Source organism: Bos taurus, chromosome 9 (assembly GCF_002263795.3).
Source record: "Bos taurus isolate L1 Dominette 01449 registration number 42190680 breed Hereford chromosome 9, ARS-UCD2.0, whole genome shotgun sequence".
In the NCBI taxonomy this organism is placed as follows: Eukaryota; Metazoa; Chordata; class Mammalia; order Artiodactyla; family Bovidae; genus Bos; species Bos taurus.
In genome coordinates this window covers 13072643-13087971 of record NC_037336.1, presented here as the reverse complement: position 1 = coordinate 13087971, position 15329 = coordinate 13072643, and the positions used below count along the sequence as shown (strand labels likewise).

Genomic DNA, 15329 nt, shown 5'->3' with positions numbered 1-15329 from the left:
CAACTTCCCTGGTGGCTCAGACGGTAAAGCATCTGTCTACAATGCGGGAGACCTGGGTTCAACCCCTGGGTTGGGAAGATCCCCTGGAGAAGGAAATGGCAATCCACTCCAGTACTATTGCCTGGAAAATCCCATGGACAGAGGAGCCTGGTAGGCTACAGTCCATGGGGTCGCAAAGAGTCGGACACGAATGATCGACTTCATTTTCACTTGCAAGAGCCCTGCAGGATCTTTCAAGCCAGGTCTCAAACTTGAACTTCAAAGTCCGTCTTAACTCATCCTTACTTGATCTGCCCCTAACACATTCCACGTGAGAACTTAGGAGGTGATGTGCTGGCATAATACTAATACTTTCCTAGTAACACATGATTCGAGGACATACCAATGTTTTATTTTTAGTAAATTTTTTCTTGAAGTATAACATGCATTTTTAAAATGCACAGATCCTAAGTACATAGTAGGACGAATTTTCACAAAGTTAAAACATCCACATAACCCGCACCCACCCAGTCAAGAAACAGAACGTTATCTCCCTTGCACAGTGGCCAGGTAGCCCTTCCTATCTCTTTCATCCCCACCAAGAGGAACCACTATCCTGACTTCTTAACACCATAGATTAGCTTTGTCTGATTGGCTTTATATCAGTAGAATCACTCACTACTCTTTTGTGTCCGGCTTCTTTTGCTTAACATTTTGTGAGCTGTATCTATGTTGTTGTGGGTCATTCATTCTCATTGCTGTGTAGTATTCCATTGAATACATACGCCACAAGTTGACTGTTGATGGACATTTGTGTTGTCCAGGTTTTACCAGTAATGCTACTGCTATGTCACAACAGTGTTGAGGCACCACCTTTTTTTAAAAGTGAACTACAAACAAGATATTTTTGCATTTGCATCTTTTTCTCTCTTTCTCTGCAGAACACTATTGGAGAATGGCAAACTGTTTTCTGCATCGCTGCTGCTATCAATGTATTTGGTGCCATTTTCTTCACACTATTCGCCAAAGGTGAAGTGCAAAACTGGGCTATCAGTGATCACCGAGGACACAGAAACTGAAGGAACCAATAAATAATCCTGTCTCTATTAATGTATCTTTGTTTATCATGTAACCTAAAAGTGCCTTTGATATTTTAATGTGTAAGCAATCTATATACAAGAAAAAATTATACTGTATTAGATTTGTAAGGCTTGTAATCATGAAATGTCACTAGTTGCCATATAAGCAAAATTAGCTATTTTTAATTATTATTAACCTGTTTGCTGGAACTTATAATTCAGGGTCACATACCTGACTGCAAGTCAGGCAACCCGCAATAGGGGAGTTCTATTTACTTATAAGACCGTACCTAAAGAGATGAGCTGAAATAGACCCTTCTATACCTTTGCTTAATTAAGGTGGATAATAATTCTCAGGTCTTGTTAAACATCTGTTTTTGTACACCTTCCTCAAAAAATTATTTGTCATCAGCAATCCCTGACACATAGGTCTCAAACTTTAGCCTCTTGACGTAGCTGGCAGCCACTGTATCATTCAGCCCGGCAACTTCACTGAGGGAAGCATGCCCAGGCAGCTGCCACACGTCCCCTCTCTGGCTTCAGGGACAGTGCCCAGCACTTAGGCAGCATCCAAGACCAGGGTCAGTGCCAAGGCTTTGGATGGTATTCTTCCCCTGGGGCTGTTAATGTGTAGATGAAGCCCTGAGCCAACAGGGACAACTCGATCCACAGTCATGATTTCCATGCACCCTCTCCCTTCCCTTCCCAGCGCATGTAATCTGCAAAAGAAAGTGTGATGCCTAATTAGCCACATATAACATCATCCTTGATGATCCTACCTTCACATGGATCAGAGTATAAATCTTCAAGTCCTGTGTTCTAGGAGCTACACCAGAATAATTAAAATATAAAATGAAGAAAAACATTTTTTTCTGTCTTACACCTAAGTATCTGGTTGCACTTCAAGGTTAAAGTGACTTCTACTTCCACATAACCTGCAACCGGTGGTGTAATCATCTTTAGTGTTGATTTCTGAAATCTTATTTTTCCAGTTTTTCCTGGACCATCTTCCAGTGGTTTTGAGCATGCTTCGAGGGCATTTATGTGATTTAAGAACTTGATGTATGTTTCATTGTGTATGTTCAACACTACCTGTAATGTTTTAACTAAAGCTATTTAATGTAATATGATGTGTATACATTCTGTAAATTAATTTTTAAATCTGTAAATAGCTTTAAGTTGCTATGGTGATATTTCTTTTATAAATCAAAATAAACCTTTTCAGAATGACTTTTTTGGGGGATCTGACAGTTCTATGATATCTTCTAGTATCCACAGTGGCTATTTTACATCTTTTCTGCCATCTTCCTCAAATCACTGGTCGACCTCTGCATGCATCTCTACCACCACCTGGGCAGGATACTTGGTCCTCTGAGTGATGCAGCATCACAAACCCCTACGGCCATCAGCCTGTCCTTCCTGCTCTCAAAAGGGTCCACTCTTCCCACTAAAACATATGCTTACATCAGTGGTTATATCTTCTCCACTTCCACTAGACCTTGCTTCAGTAATTCCTCTTTAATTTGCTTCCTCAGTCTCGACCTCTCTTCTTGTTCTTTCCCTTCTGTCTCAAAGACACACAAAAGCCTTCTCTAGCCTTTAAAAAGCAAAAATACCAGGGACTTCTCTGGTGTTCTAGTGACTAAGACTCTGCACTCACAATGCTAGGGGCCAGAGTTCGATCCCTACTCAGGGAACTAGATCCCACATATCCCAGCAAAGATCAAAGATCCGGTGTGCCCCAACTAAGACCTGGCCAAATAAATAAATATTTTAAAAAATACGAAACTCTCCCAGGGACATAAAAATGGTCCAGTGGTTAGAACTCAGTGCTTTCACCGCCAGGGGCTGGGGTTCAGTCCTTGGTTAGGGAACTAAGATCCTGCAAGCAGTGCTGCTCGTCACAATAATAGATAGATAATAGGTAGATAGGGCTTCCCTGGGGGCTCAGATAGTAAAGAATCTGCCTGCGATGCAAGAGACCTGGGTTCAATCCCTGGGTCAGAAAGATCCCCTGGAGAAGGAAATGGCAACCCAATCCAGTATTCTTGCCTGGAGAATCCCATGGCCAGAGGAGGCTGGCGGGCCTACAGTCCAGGGGGTCCCAAAGAGTCAAACACAACTGAGCAATTAACACTTTCACTTTTCACTTTCAGATAGATATAGATATATACACACATATATATGGAATATTTCTAGAGCGATACTCAAGAGACTGGAAACAGCAGTTCCTCCTGTAGAGAAAAAATGGTCTATGGGGTGGGGGAGGTGGAAAGGAGATTCATTTTCACCTTTTGAAACGTGACAGTATAACCTAGTCACATAAAAATATCACTTAAAAAACAAGACATCTGTTACTCAAGCTACTGTGTAATCCCCACCAGGCTTTCCACTACCTAATGGACATCCCCAGTGAGCTGTCTTCACTTCACCTGAGAAGTTTTAATCCAGCCTCACTCCCTCACCCCGTTCCCCCAATAAACAACTGTTCCCATCATGATCTTCACTCCTGTTAAGAGTTTCATGTCCCTGTCACTGAGGCTCGGGCTTGAAGTCATTTGTTGTTGTCTTCCTCCTCCCTCATCTCCCACCTCACCCTCAACCCTGTTTATAATTAACCACCTGTATTTTCCATTCTAGTCTTTTTAAGACTCTGGAATTTTTTAAATCTCTTTGGCTAGCTCTCAAATGGATCTTTGCAGCTTTTGTTTCCACCTGGAATAGATAAGTAATCTCACTGCCTTTAGTCTGAACCTCTTCTGCCTGACTTCCCACCTGTACTGGGTTATTAGTCCAAGTACATCCCACCTCCCAGACTAGGATGCCCCCACAGGGTGAAACACTCCCACCCCACTTCCCTCTGCCCACCCAACAATTCCTTTACCCAGTATGCTGCAGACCAACGGGGTCACAAAGAGCTGGGGAGATTGAACAGCAACATTTTAGTTGCGTAACGAATACTTAGTAAATAAGCCTTTATTACAGGTATTGATTTTTTTTAACTCATATATTACTTTTTCAATAGACTGTTTTCTTCTCAAAAAAGAAACTGAATAAATGCAGAAAGGATATGCTAACCTCAAAGTAAGTTATAAGTGGCAGTCATTGGTGAATGGTTTTGAAAGTATTTGAGAATAGCTCAGTCCGATATAGGCAAAGTAATTCTCCTCCCAGCTATACAGCAAGTATTTTCCACACATTCATCAGGTGCTGAGCAATACAGTGTGAAAAAAGCAAACGCCTTCTCCCATGAAGTTCACATCCTGATTTATCAAACCTTTTCCTTCATGGGGTCCGGCCTTGGAAACCTTCTATGGAGATTGTCACTATCCACCTAACAATCAAATCCAGGGCAAACAAGCATGCCAGCTGACCTCGGGAAGCCGAGTTACGAAAGAAACGGAGGCAACGCTGGAGTCAGCAGTTTGTGTTAACCATTGTAATGTCCTTCCTACTTCAGCCTTTGTTTCATTTTCAAGAAATCAGAGATGTTTGAATTTAGATCCTATTGCAAAGTAAATGATTTCTCTGAGGGAAGTTTATCACTGTTAAATAAAATTGCCCCAACAGAAAAATAGTGGTCAAGTTTTTAAAGTTAAAGGCAGGAAGAGCCCTATAGGAAGCGACCTACTTCCTCTTCCTCTCAGGAAAAGCATGTTACTGCCTCAGATGACTAGATATGAGGTGAACGTCTAATTTCCGTTTTAAAAATAAATAATCTTTTTCATAGAAATGTAAAGTGGATCACAACGCCTTTTCAGATGCCTCTGTCTTTTAGAGCAACCATAAGGAAAGCCAGTTATAAAAGTTTGTGCTTTAAGAGGGTAACAAAGAAAGTAATTTCTTGGAGCTCTGCTATGGCAAGCCTTGAGTACAGGAAGTACTGAAACCAAATGAAATGTAATCCCTTTTCCTGCCACCCTTTTCCGTGTGCCTTGATGAGGAAGAACACTAGTAGTTTTCCGAGTGCCAGCTTACTTTCACTTTACCTTGGCGTAGGGGGAGGAGGAAGCTGACGTCCTGCCCTGCCAGTCCTGTGCTTTTCGGTGAGGAGCCACGATTGCACAGCTGAGCTAGAAAAGTAGTCAAGTGACCGCTTTCCTCTCACACAGTCTCCCTGCAGGGATAGGCTGCGCTTGGGACAGGGAATCCTCCTTCTGTCCTAAATATTGTGTTAAGTCTCTTCCTGTCACGCTGTCTTCAGCAGAAACCACTGAAATATGCTAGCCCTTCGAGGGTCACTGCCTCTGGGGGATCAAGTGCATACTGGCCTCATGTTGCATTAGAGCCATTGATAGCCCTTCACTTTGAGTATTTCACAGTTTCACCTTCACTCCACAGCCTGAAACTTGAGCTTCCCACAGAAGCTTGGTTGAGATTAACAGTGATCGAGATAGGATATACAGCCTTTTAATGCTCAAGAACTGTTTGTGAAAAGTATTGGGATGCTGTCAGAGGAAATTTCAATCGGTATATTGTATAAATTACCTATACAATATTTATGATGTGTGTGCATGCTAAGTCACTTCCATCGTATCTGACTCTGCGACCCTAAGGACTGTAGCCCGCCAGGCTTCTCTGTCCATGGAGATTCTCCAGACAAGAATACTGGAATGGGTTGCCGTACCCACTTCAAGGGGATCTTCCTGACCCTGAGATCGAACTGGTGTCTCTTGTGTCTCCTGCATTGACAGGCAGATTCTTTACCACTAGCACCACCTGTGAAGCCCAACATGTATGATAATACACTTTTTTCCCCCCCCGCAACAAAGCTGCTGTGCTTTGAGTTGTTTTGTCATTAGCGGCAGGGCATTCACAGAGGTCTCTTTTTGATCGTCATCAGCTACATCAGCATACGATAGGTGACAGTATGTGTATTTCACTGTCACATAGATTACCTCGCTTAGTATCCACAGATATACAGCCAAATATGCAGGCAACAAGACTTAAAGCTGGGATCCAAGATACATGCTCTGTTAATGGAGAGATCTTTGCAGCTTACAGGAACCCCACCAGCAATCTTGGCTCCCCGTGCCAGCTTCAACCAAATAAGCCCACTGACTCAAACTATTACACTGAGTTGGGAATTTTGTATCACTATCTCAGCTCCATGTATGATATTAGGGAATGTGTAGTTATTCTATGTTTATTCTATAGCACTATGAATCTTTTTAATGTTTTCTACAAACCTAAGTATGTTGATATGATTCAGTTGCTTCTATGGAAAAAAAAAAATTCATTATTTCTATTCCTGAAATAGAAAACATTTAAAAAGGGGAAGGAACAGAGGAGCCAAGGACATCGACAGTGACTCTGCAACTACTATTCCTGCTATCAGCAATGATGGGTGGTGGTTAGAGCCCGCTGTCCATGTCTGAGGAGCTCAAAGCAATCCTGAGAAAGAAAAACAGAAACTTGAGAAATCAGGCTCCCTGACTTCAGACTATACTATTAAGCTAAAGCAGTAGGGTATTGGCACAAAGACGGACTTATAGATCAATGGGACAGAATAGGAAGCCCCAAAATAAACCCATACACATATTCTCAATTAATCTACAACATAGGAGACAAGAATAATATTGAAGAATATTGAAGTTTCTTCAATAAGTGGTGCTGGGAAAACTAGACAGTTACATATAAAGAATGAAATTAGAACATTCTCTAAGACCGTATACAAAAATAAACTCAAAATGTATTAAAGACCTAAATGTAAGACCAAAGACTATAATACTCTTAGAGGAAAACATACGCAGAAGAGTCTCTGACATAAATCACAGCAATATCTTTCTGAACCCACCTCCTTTGTTGTTCAGTCGCCCAGTGGTGTCCGACTCTTTGCGACCCCGTGGAATACACCTCACCAGGCATCCCAGTCCCTCACCATCTCCCAGAGTTTGCCCAAGTTCACCTCCTAGAATAATGAAAATAAAAACAAAAATAAGCAAATGGGACCTAATTAAACTTAAAAGCTTTTGCACAGCAAAGGAAACCATGAACAAAATGAAAACACAATCCTCAGTATGGGAGAATGTATTTGCAAATGAAGAAATCAATAGGGGATTTATCTCCAAAATGTATATTTTGTATAAACAACTCATGCAGCTCACTATCAGAAAAACAAACAAGCCAGTCAAAAAATGGGCTGAAGATCTAAATAGATATTTCTCCAAAGAGGACACATAGGTGGTTAAAAAGCACATGGAAAAGTGCTCAACATCACTAATTATGAGAGAAATGCAAATCAAAACTACAATGAGGTGTCACCTCACACCAGTCAGAATGGCCATCATGAAAAAGTTTACAAGCATTAAGTGTGGAGAGGGTGTGGAGAAAACAGAACTCTCTTAAACTGTTGGTGGGAATGCAAATTGGTACAGCCACTATGAAAAACAATATGGAGGCTCCTTAAAAAACTGAAAATAGAGCTACCAAATGATTCAGCAATCCTATTCCTGGTCATATATCTGGAATAAACCATAATTTGAAAAGATACGTGCCCCCCAATGTTCATTGCAGCACTGTATACAATAACCAAGACATGGAAGCAATCTAAATGTCCATCAACAGAAGAATGGATAAAAAAGATATTGTACATATATACAGTGGAATATTGTTTTTGTTGTCATTTAGTTGGTAAGTCATGACTGACTCTTTTGTGACCCCACAGACCATAGGACTCCTCTGTCCATGGGATTTCTCAGGCAAGAATACTGGAGTGGGTTGCCATTTCCTTCTCCAGGGGATCTTCCCAACCCAGAGATCAAACCCGTATTTCCTTCGCTGCAGGTGGATTCTTTACCACTGAGCCACCAGGGAAGTCAACAATGGAATATTACTCAGCCATAAAAAGAATGAAATAATACCATTTTCAGCAATATATATGGACCTAGAAATTATCATACTAAGTGAAGTAAGTCAGACAAAGACAAACAGCATATAATATTGCTTATATTTGGAACTTAAAAAATGATAGAGATAAGCTTATTTACAAAACAGAAACAGACTCCCAGACTTTGAAAATAAACATGGTTACCAAAGGGCTTCAAAAGGTGGTGGGGAGGGATAAATTAGGAATTTGAGATTAACAAATGCACTCTACTATAAAATAGATAACAAGAACCTACAATATAGCACAAGAAACTCTATTCACTATTCTTTAATAACTTATATGGGAAAAGAAGCTGAGAAAGAATGGATATATGCATACGTACAACTGAATCACTTTTCTATACACCTGAAAGTAACACAACATTGTAAATCAACCATACTCCAATATAAAATAAAAATTAAGTTAATTTTAAAAAATCATGTTTGGTTCCCCTCTGGGCTTGGACCTGGTTTGAGGTGATATGGCTAACTGTACCAGGAAGGCCAGGACCACTGTCGGTTCAGGATAATGTTGACCTAGTGCCTCCTGCAGGAAGATAGTGAAGAGAATCAGCCTGCACACCAAGGACGCCTGCTCCTTCTGTGGCAAAACCAAGATAAAGAGGGAAGCCGCAGCTCACGCATGAAAACGGAGGCTGGTGGGACCTGGACCACAGCACCACTGGTGCCCTCACAGTGGAGTCGCCTTAGAGACTAAAGGAGCTGAAAGAACAGCAGAAGCAACGCCACTGGAGACATCACCAGCCTATAATAAAGAGTTAATTAATATAACAACTACTCCAACAGCAAATTGTGTTTGAACACTGCCAATGGAAATACAAATCATTACAACATTTTTGGAGAGTAGTAATAAGTCAAAATTAAACATATTCATTAAACCAGAAAGTCTGCCTATGGTAATCTAGCTTAAAAAGTACTTGAACAAGCACCAAGCATTTTTTAGAGTATTGTCAGTTTTTCATCAGTAAGGACATTGTTAAAGAAGTTATGGTACATTCATATAAGAGAATACTATGCAGCCATTAAAAAGTAACCATGCTGAAACAGAGACATAGGAAAATGTCCATACAATTTGTGTGAATATGAAAAAGAGCTTATGAATATGAAATGAAAAAGAGCTTTGAATATGAAAAAGAGCTATCATATTATAATACAATAATACATTATCGTATTATATTTTTGTTAAATTATGGATGTGTTGATATATACATGGGAAAAGATCTGTTAATAGCAGTAATATAAAATTAGACAGTGAAAAGAAAAAAATACTGGAAAATATCTTTAGCATTTAGGAACAGGGGAAAATTATCTTTTTTTTAATCTTTTTTTTTTTTTGGTTGTGCTGGGTTTTAGTTGAGGCACATGGGATCTTTTTAACTGTGGCATGCAGAATCTTTAGTTGCAGCACGTGAGATCTAGTTTCCTGACCAAGGATTGAACCTGGGCCCCCCGAACTGGAAGCATAGAGCCTTAGCTACTATGCACCGGGGAAGTCCCTAGGAGTAAAATTAAGTGGTCTTCACTACATTAAGTACTTCTCCCAGCAAAACATACCAATCAAAGTTAACAGATACTGGAGTAGAGGAGATTGCAACATCTTGTCTGTAGAAGAGATTACTATCTAGAATATTCAAAAAGCTCCTACAGATCAACAAGAAGTGAGAAAACCCAACAGAAAAATGAGCAGTGAATAGGCAATTCACTTAATAGAAGACAAGACGTCGAACAAGTATATGAAGAGCTGATTAAATTCCCTTGTAGAGACTGGTCCAGTGGTCCAGCCAGGTGGTCCAATGGCTAAGACTTTGTGCCCCCAGTGCCAGGGGCCTGACTTCCATCCCTGGTCGGAACTAGATCCCACATGCCGCACTAAGCGTTCAACTAAAAATCTTGAGTGCAGCAGCTAACCCAGCACAGCCAAACAAATAAATATTTTTTTAAATAAACAAGTAAAAGACTTCACTGGTGGTAGAGTGCATAAGAATCCTCCTGCCAATGCAGGGGACACAGGTTCCATCCCTGGTCGGGAAAGATTCCACATGCTGCAGAGAAGTCAACCAAGCCCCAGTGTGACACAACTACTAAGCCTGGGTGCTGCAACTACTGAAGCCTCGGAGCCCTAGAGTCCATGTTCCACAAGAGGAGCCACCGCATGAGAAGCCCATGCACCGCAACCAAGAGTAGCCCCCAATCGCCGCAGCTAGAGAAAGCCCTTGAACAGCAACGAAGGCCCAGTGCAGCCAAAAATGGAATAAATAACTCTAAAAAGAAATAAATACAAAGGTTATTTTTTAAAAAATAAACGAATCCCTTGTAATTATAGAAACAAAAAGAAATGCAAATTAAGATATTCCTTTCAAACCATCAAATTAATAAAAATTAGAAAGTTTGATGCCATCAAGTGTTGGCAAAGAATGTGAGGAGGTGGAAATTACTGTCCACAGGGAGAAGGGACTATAAACTGGTGTATCCATTCCAGAAAGCAAAATGATTGCATTTAAATTAAATAAGAATATATCCTTTGCCCCAGCACATTGCCCCACATCAGGTTATTTGTACCAGAGTAATTCTTGCTCAAGTCCTGAAGGGAACGGATACACCACGCTGTTCCTTGCGACAGAGCTGGAGGTGAGCCAGGTGTGCCTCATTAGGGAAATAGATGAGTAAAATGTGGTGAATTTTACTGAGGAATGATATCATGTAAGAACGTGCAGAGACCTCAGAAAGTGTTGCATAAGAAGACTTAATAGCACAATAACCACTTCCAAACATTAAAAACCCATACCAAAATGTGATATTTTCCAGAGATACTTGCATAATGTAGGACATACAAGGATCACAGAGTGAATGGTGACACAGGGGAGGAAAATGAAAAGAGAATTAGAGAGAAGAAAATTAAAAATAAAAACAATGGGCTTGCCCCGAACCTAAGGTTCTATAAACAGAAGAGTATTAGATAAAAATAATTTTTAAGCAGTAACTCTGAAGGTGTTGAAGATGGGGGGGAAATAGTTCACTTTCTTCTGTTCACTCTTCTTCTGCATTCTTCAATTTTTTTTTAGAATAACTGTGCATTACTTTGATAATTAAAAATAGAAATATTACAGAAGAGTAGTCTTTCGGAATATTAGGGAAATGTTCATAATATGAGGTAGAGTGTGATTCCATTTACTTTTGTTTAACAGCAGCTTTTTGAGATACAATTCACACAACATAAAATTCATCTTTTTTAAAGTGTACAGTTCAATAGTTGTTACTACATTACAGAGCTGTGTGCCCATCACATATTTAATTCCAAAACATTTCATCAGCCCAAAAGGAAATTCCATCTCCCCAAGCTCCAGTCCCTGCCAGCCACTAATCTAGTTTCTGTCTCTAATGTGCTGTCTGTGTGTCTGGCTTCTTTTTAGCATAATGTTTTCAAAGTTCACCCACTTTGCAGCATGCATACACATTTCATTCTTTTCAGTCCCAAATAATATTCCATTAAATGGATAGATAATTTTTTTGGTTATCCAGTCATCAGCTGAATTCCTTCCACTTTTTAGCAGTTAGGAATAATGTTACTATGAACATTCATACACGGTGGTTTGGGGGAGCATTTATTTTCATTTCTGTTGAATATAGCAATTCCATTTTTGTTTAAATAAAATAGGAATAGAAAGACAACAACAACACACACACACCAAAATGTTAACAGAGGTTATTTCTGGACAGGTAATTTTTTTTTTCCTCCTTTGAGCATTTTTATTTAAATTTTTCAAAAATAAAAATTGATTGTTTAATCAGGAAAAAACATTTTTTAAAAGAAAAAACAAAAGCAAAACCTCATGTCAGCCCCAGAACTGATCCCCTGTCTTTCCAACACCAAACTCAGAGCCGCTGGCACTGGAGCTCTTGGCTGGAAAGTTCCACGTCCCCCCAACCCCCACCCCCCGCCGCCACCAGCGTCACCACTTTTAAACATTACACCTCACCCTGGGCGTAAAGTGGCTTCTGTGGCCTACAAAGTGGCCCTTGTTGATATTCCTGTCAGCCACAGGCCATGCCAAACGACCCATATTTACTTGCCAAAAAAAACAAAACAGGATACCGTGGAGGCTGCCATTCAGCTCAGGTATCTTTGCTCCCTATCCCGGGACAATGTCCATCAGTTTCACTGTAACAGTTTTATATTTTTAAAGAACCGATTATTGAAACGTGCGCGCGCGCGCAAACACACACACACACACACACACACACATCTCTTCAGAAGCTTGGATCCACTGCAGTTTCACTGCCCTGAAAACCACTTAACGGCGCGCAGATCGGTTTGCCCTGGACACCAAAGAAGTGCTCCAGATTTGAGCCATTGGGTGGCGAAACGAGAACTGTGGGCGCTCCCCGTTAGGGTGGGGCGGAGCAGATATTTCCAGCTCTCAGGAAGCTGGAGTTTGACTCATATTTTAGCTGACTCGTGAATCAGAACCATCAAAGGCTAGATTTCTTTTGTCTGAGCAAAAAAGATGACTCTTAACAGCAGCCATCCCCGCGCTTGCGGAGGGAAAACACAAAAGAGAAGAATTTGGAATGACTCAGCCCCGGCCGCCCGCGGGCGCGGGCCGCGCCAACAATGGAAAGTCACAGCGGGGCCTCAGAACTGGGCTCCGGGCACCCCGGACGCTTAAAAAAAAAAAAAAAAAGTGACTGTTACTCTTTTCTTTTATAGCTTAAAATGCAGAACTAACTTTTCAGATTACTGTTCACTGATGATACTTCGTAAAACGCACAGTAGTCGTGGGACCGTATTCCCCAAAGCCAGGGTCATAGTGGCGGGAGAAAGACGCCTGGAGACCCCCCCCCCCCCCGCCAGATCTACTCCCGTTCCCCCCGGGGGGTGGGCAGGACCCTCATGCTCTCTTCACCCACCAAAAACTATCCTGAAACAGGCACAAGAATCCACATCACAACCTCAGCGTCCAGGCTCAGGGTGTAGGCTCGGATCTCGAAAGGAAGAACTTGCCCCCGGCGGGAACACGGTGTCGGTGAGGGCGCTGGCCCGAAGCCTGGTGCTGAGGAGCTCTTTTCGGGGCGGGGGGTGGGGGTGGGGTGGCGGGGAGGGGAGCCGTCGTCTATTACAAAAGTGTTGAGCTTGGAGTATGCAGTATCTTGTCTGGGACTCAGTGACTCTCGAGGAATATGGCAGCTGCCGCCAAGAGTCGAAAATCAATTGATGTTTCATATCCCGATTTCTGCCCTCGGCCAGCTTGCCGATGCGCAGGAAGAAAAGCGTTGCTGGCCTGGGCAGGCGCTCTGAGGGTCCCGGGGCAGCTCCAGCCGGGCCCCGGGGCGGCCAGGCTCAAATCTTCCCATCCCCCAGCCGTCGGTGCACCCCAAGCGGCTGCGGCCCGCAGCGCCCCGGCTCCGCTAGCCCGGGAGCAGCCGGAGGCCCCAGAAGCGGTGCTGCGCTTTGGGGCGAAGGGCCGTGGTGGGGGCGGCGGGGTTGGCGGGGGTGGGGAGTAGGGGTTGGATCTCTTCCGTGTTCCACCCCCGCTGGCCAGCACCCGGTGGCCTGCCCAGGACGGCTTCCTGCCGCCCAAAAGCCCAGGTTGCCATATCAATCCATACCTTGGTCCCCTAAAATCTCCCTCCCAGCTTCCAAGAACACCTCTCTGATACCCTAGTATGTAAGAGTCCCTCTCTGAGATTTCTCTATAGTTTAGTATCCGAAACCAAGAATTCTCAGATGCAACTAGAGATTATCATACTAAGTAGAGGAAGTCAGAAAGGGAAAGATAAGTACCATATGCTATCACTTATATGTGGAATCTTAAATATGACACGTGAGATAGTCCCTGGAAGTCCAGTTGTTAGGACTCCTTCCACTGCAAGGGACGCAGGTTAGATCCTTGGTTGGGGAACTTGGATCCTACAAGCCATGCCACCGGGTCAAAAAGTAAAATAAATTTTAAAATATGATACAAATGAACCTATCTAGGAAACAGAATAAGACACGTGAAGAACAGACTGGTGGTTGCCAAAGGGGTGAGGGGAGGGAGAGGGGTGGATTGGGAGTTTGGGATTAGCAGATACAAACTGGTGTATATAGAATGGATAAGCAACAAGGTCCTCCTACCTTATAGCACAGGAAACTATATTCATTACCCTGTGATAAACCATAATGGAAAAAAATTAGGAAGAATGTATCGGGCTTCCCTGGTGGATCAATGGTGAAGAATCCACCTGCCAAGGCAGGAGGTGTGGGTTTGATCCATGGTTCGGTAAGATCCCACGTGTTGTGGAGCAGCTAAGCCCATGCTGCACAATTACTGAGTCCTTGCTCTAGAATCCAAGAGCTGCAACTACGGACCCCATGTGTCCCAACTACCGAAGCCTGTGGCCCCAGAGCCCACGCTCCTGGCAACAAGAAATCACTGCAATGAGAAGCCTTGCACAGAAATTAGAGGGTAGTCCCTGCTCCCCCAAACTAGATAGAAGGCCATGCAACAACAAAGACCCAGCATAGTCAAATAAATAAATAGTAAAAGAAGAAGAATGTGTATACATATATAACTGAGTGACTTTACTGTACAGCAGTAATTAATACAACATTGTAAGTCAACTATACTTCAATAAAAATAAATTAAAAAAAAATTTTTTAATATAGCGAATGATCAAATGGCATTCAATATTCCCACACAGAAAGTTTCCACTGGTGTCAATATCTCATTTATGCCACACTCCATCAGACAAGAGTCATAGAGAGCTAAAATGCCAAATTTTATAAATCGGTTCAAAGTTGAACTTTAGCAGTTTCCACAAAGCTTGAAAAAAAAATGGTCACCTCAGAATCTCACAAGGATAGGAAATTGTTAACAACAAAATTAAAAACTATTAAAATGGGAATTAACCATATTATACTTGACATGAGCCATACATTTTTTTCTTTTTATAGAATGAATGTAAATCCCCAATTGTTTTATATATAAGAGGAGCCTGGTGGGCTACAGTCCATGGGGTTGCAAAGAGTCAGACGCAACTGAGTGACTAACACACACACACACACACACATATATATATGAGCGTGGTGCTAGTGGTAAAGAACCTGTCTGTCAATGCAGGAGACATAAGAAACTCGGGTTCCATCCTTGGGTCGAGAAGATCCCCTGGAGGAGGGCATGGCGATCAACTCCAGTATTCTTGCCTGGAGAATCCAATGGACAGAGGAGCCTGTTGGGCTACAGTCTATAGGGTCACAAGGAGTTGGACAGGACTGAAATGTGCACAAACAACCTATATTTATAACAAACATTCTAAGGATATCCAGATTGCTTGATGGATTACAGTGATATGAAAGTGAAAGTGAAGTTGCTCAGTTGTGTCCGACTCTTAGTGACCCCATGA

The 15329-nt window shown here is 42.1% G+C and overlaps 1 protein-coding gene and 1 long non-coding RNA gene across 13 annotated transcripts in view; one reads left to right on the top strand and one right to left on the bottom strand.

Annotated features, from left to right (window-relative positions):
• SLC17A5 (solute carrier family 17 member 5) overlaps positions 1 to 2288 on the top strand; it is a 75995-nt gene extending 73707 nt beyond the window's left edge. For 9 of the 10 annotated variants that reach the window (XM_059889747.1, XM_059889745.1, XM_010808342.4 and 6 more), the window contains one exon: positions 921 to 2288. In XM_059889747.1, coding sequence (XP_059745730.1) covers positions 921 to 1058 — 138 coding nt within the window. In that variant the 3' untranslated portion in view covers positions 1059 to 2288. The remainder of the gene's footprint in view (positions 1 to 920) is intronic. The other variant, NM_001205974.1, reaches the window with a different exon arrangement.
• The window catches only part of LOC104972958 (uncharacterized), a 35816-nt gene extending 22259 nt beyond the window's left edge, over positions 1 to 13557 (bottom strand). Inside the window, exons 1-3 of one of the 3 annotated variants that reach the window (XR_808621.3) lie at positions 12855 to 13557; positions 6856 to 6969; positions 5048 to 6452 (exon numbers count right to left, since the gene is read on the bottom strand). This is a non-coding gene — a long non-coding RNA (uncharacterized lncRNA). The remainder of the gene's footprint in view (positions 1 to 5047; positions 6453 to 6855; positions 6970 to 12854) is intronic. The other 2 variants (XR_808622.4, XR_009495956.1) reach the window with 2 other exon arrangements.
• Positions 13558 to 15329: the final 1772 nt, after the last annotated feature.